The sequence below is a fragment of the Octopus bimaculoides genome, chromosome 20, assembly GCF_001194135.2.
Source record: "Octopus bimaculoides isolate UCB-OBI-ISO-001 chromosome 20, ASM119413v2, whole genome shotgun sequence".
Lineage (NCBI taxonomy): Eukaryota > Metazoa > Mollusca > Cephalopoda > Octopoda > Octopodidae > Octopus > Octopus bimaculoides.
The window spans coordinates 8,039,305-8,041,505 of NC_069000.1; the positions used below are offsets into that span (position 1 = coordinate 8,039,305).

At 39.3% G+C, this 2,201-nt stretch overlaps 1 protein-coding gene across 1 annotated transcript in view; it reads right to left on the minus strand.

Annotated features, from left to right (window-relative positions):
- Positions 1–2,201, minus strand: part of LOC106869839 (sodium channel protein 1 brain) — a 193,859-nt gene that overhangs the window by 104,963 nt on the left and 86,695 nt on the right. Inside the window, exon 8 of the mRNA XM_014915740.2 lies at positions 510–644. Coding sequence (XP_014771226.1) covers positions 510–644 — 135 coding nt within the window. The remainder of the gene's footprint in view (positions 1–509; positions 645–2,201) is intronic.

Below are 2,201 nucleotides of genomic sequence, written 5' to 3' on the forward strand. Positions count from 1 at the left end.
TATATATATATATACATATATATATGCACACACACACACACACACACACATATTTGTAATCTACAGTGTCCATCAGTAAATCAACAAATTATAATAAAACTAACTTCTATTTGTCAAGAAGCAATTTACTGGCATTTCATATTCTTCTAGAAATTCCAACAGACGCCATGTCTCCAATATAATTTCTCTGTGTACCATTCTCTTTCCTTTTCCATGTCATCATGCAAATCAAAGTACATTAAAAAAAAGCATATGAGTGTGTGTGTGTGTGTTTGTGTGAATGTGTGTATGTGCGTGTATGTGTGCTTGTGTGAAGTTAAGAGAGAGAGAAAGGGTGTGATGGTTAGAACTATATCAATCATGCACAATATGGAATATGGTAAATACGATCTAGTAACTCTGTCTGTGTAACTAATGCCAGGTGGCTGACTAGAAATCAAACAAGGAAGAAAAACTGGAAGAAGACAATGGTAAACATTGCAAAGCATTGGCATAGAGTTTTTACTTACTTTCCCGGTATTCTTGACTTCCAGTTCGTAGGCACTTGCAACAACAGCTAACATAAGATTCATGAGGTACAAGGAACCAAAGAAATTGATGACGATGAAGTAGATGACTGTCCAAGGACTGTGGGCACGTATGACCTGTCAAATATACAACAAAAATGTCTTGGAGAATTCCTGCAACACATGAGAGGATACTGTAGTAATTCTGGTTATTGAACTGGTAAGATTGTTGAATACAGAAGATTGGAAACGATTGGCCATAAATAGGCTTTACTCTTCTAAGATTGAGCGTGTGGTATCTGTCATTAGTTCTAGATGTGAACCTTGTGGATCAGGAGTCAGCCATGTTTCAATATCATTCGAAAGCCCCATTTTTGACTGGCTGTTGAGATGATGGAAATAACTGTGAGTAGTAATAATCACTTCTACTAAAGGTACAAGGCCTGAGATTTGTGGGAAGGGAACTAGTCAATTACATCAACCCTAGTTTTTCACTGGTATTTAATTTATTGACCCCGAAAGGATGAAAGGCAAAGTTGACTTTGGTGGGATTTGAACTCAGAACATAAGGATAGATGAAATGCTGCTAAGTATTTTGCCTGGTGTGCTAATGGGTCTGCCAGCTCACTGCCTTCTGTGAGCAGTTGTAACAACAGTAATTATTATCACAAATATACACATGCGTATATCTGTGAATGCACGAGAGTGTTTGCATGTGTATGTATGTGTGTGTGTGTGTGTGCATGGGTGTGTCTGGGTCACCTTGTCTTAGCACCATGTGATAATTGTAAACAAGACCACATAGAGTTAGAGAACCCAGGGATAACTAGCAAGTACATAAATACCTTTGTGGGGTGGGGCACATCTGTGTTGAAAAAAATTAATTAATTATTAATTTTTAACAAATTTATAATTATATATATTGTTTTAGTGTGAAGAATTAAATCTATCTATTTCATAGGGAGTTTGTCAATAGGGGTTTCACACTTAAATTTGGGCACGAGTTCCTCTCCAGCCCTTAACACAGAGGTTCTCCAGTTTCTGAGAGAGGGGTCATCTCATTGGCTCATATCCTTCCTGTTTGTTGAAGGGATACTTAAATCTGCTATTTCTAGCATATATTCAGTGCCTGTGTTGAGGTGCCCCTGTTGGCTCATGATGTTGTTACTGTTGTTGTTGTTTTTATTGATTTCGTTGTTTGTTTGTTTGGGTTTCCTCTTTAATCAAAAATGTTTATTTTCCGTCTAACCTCTAGCCATGCCTACCACCTCTTTAGTCAAATGTTTTGAAAACTTGTTTGGTCTGTTCACCTCTTCCTCCCACCTCTACCACCGCAGTCATCACTTCCACTGCCCCCCCACCACCACCACCTTAGGTAATAGAGATCTCCTTCAGGCAACCTTCCAGCAGACTTTCTTTACTTTACTCAATGTCTCCTGCCAATGTGTAATTTAGTGGAGAGGATCACCACAAACAGATTTGGTGAACCTCTCCCACCACCACTACCACCACTACCCCCCCCACCCCCACCGCCACCAACGCTACCACCATCAACAACAACAACAACAACGTGATTCTTGCCAATGTGTACTTTAGGAGAGTGGATAACCACCAACAGATTTGGTACATAGATAGCAGTTAGTAGCCTAACTGAAGGGTCAAAGATGATTGGGCTAGTAGTAGTAGTAGTAGCAG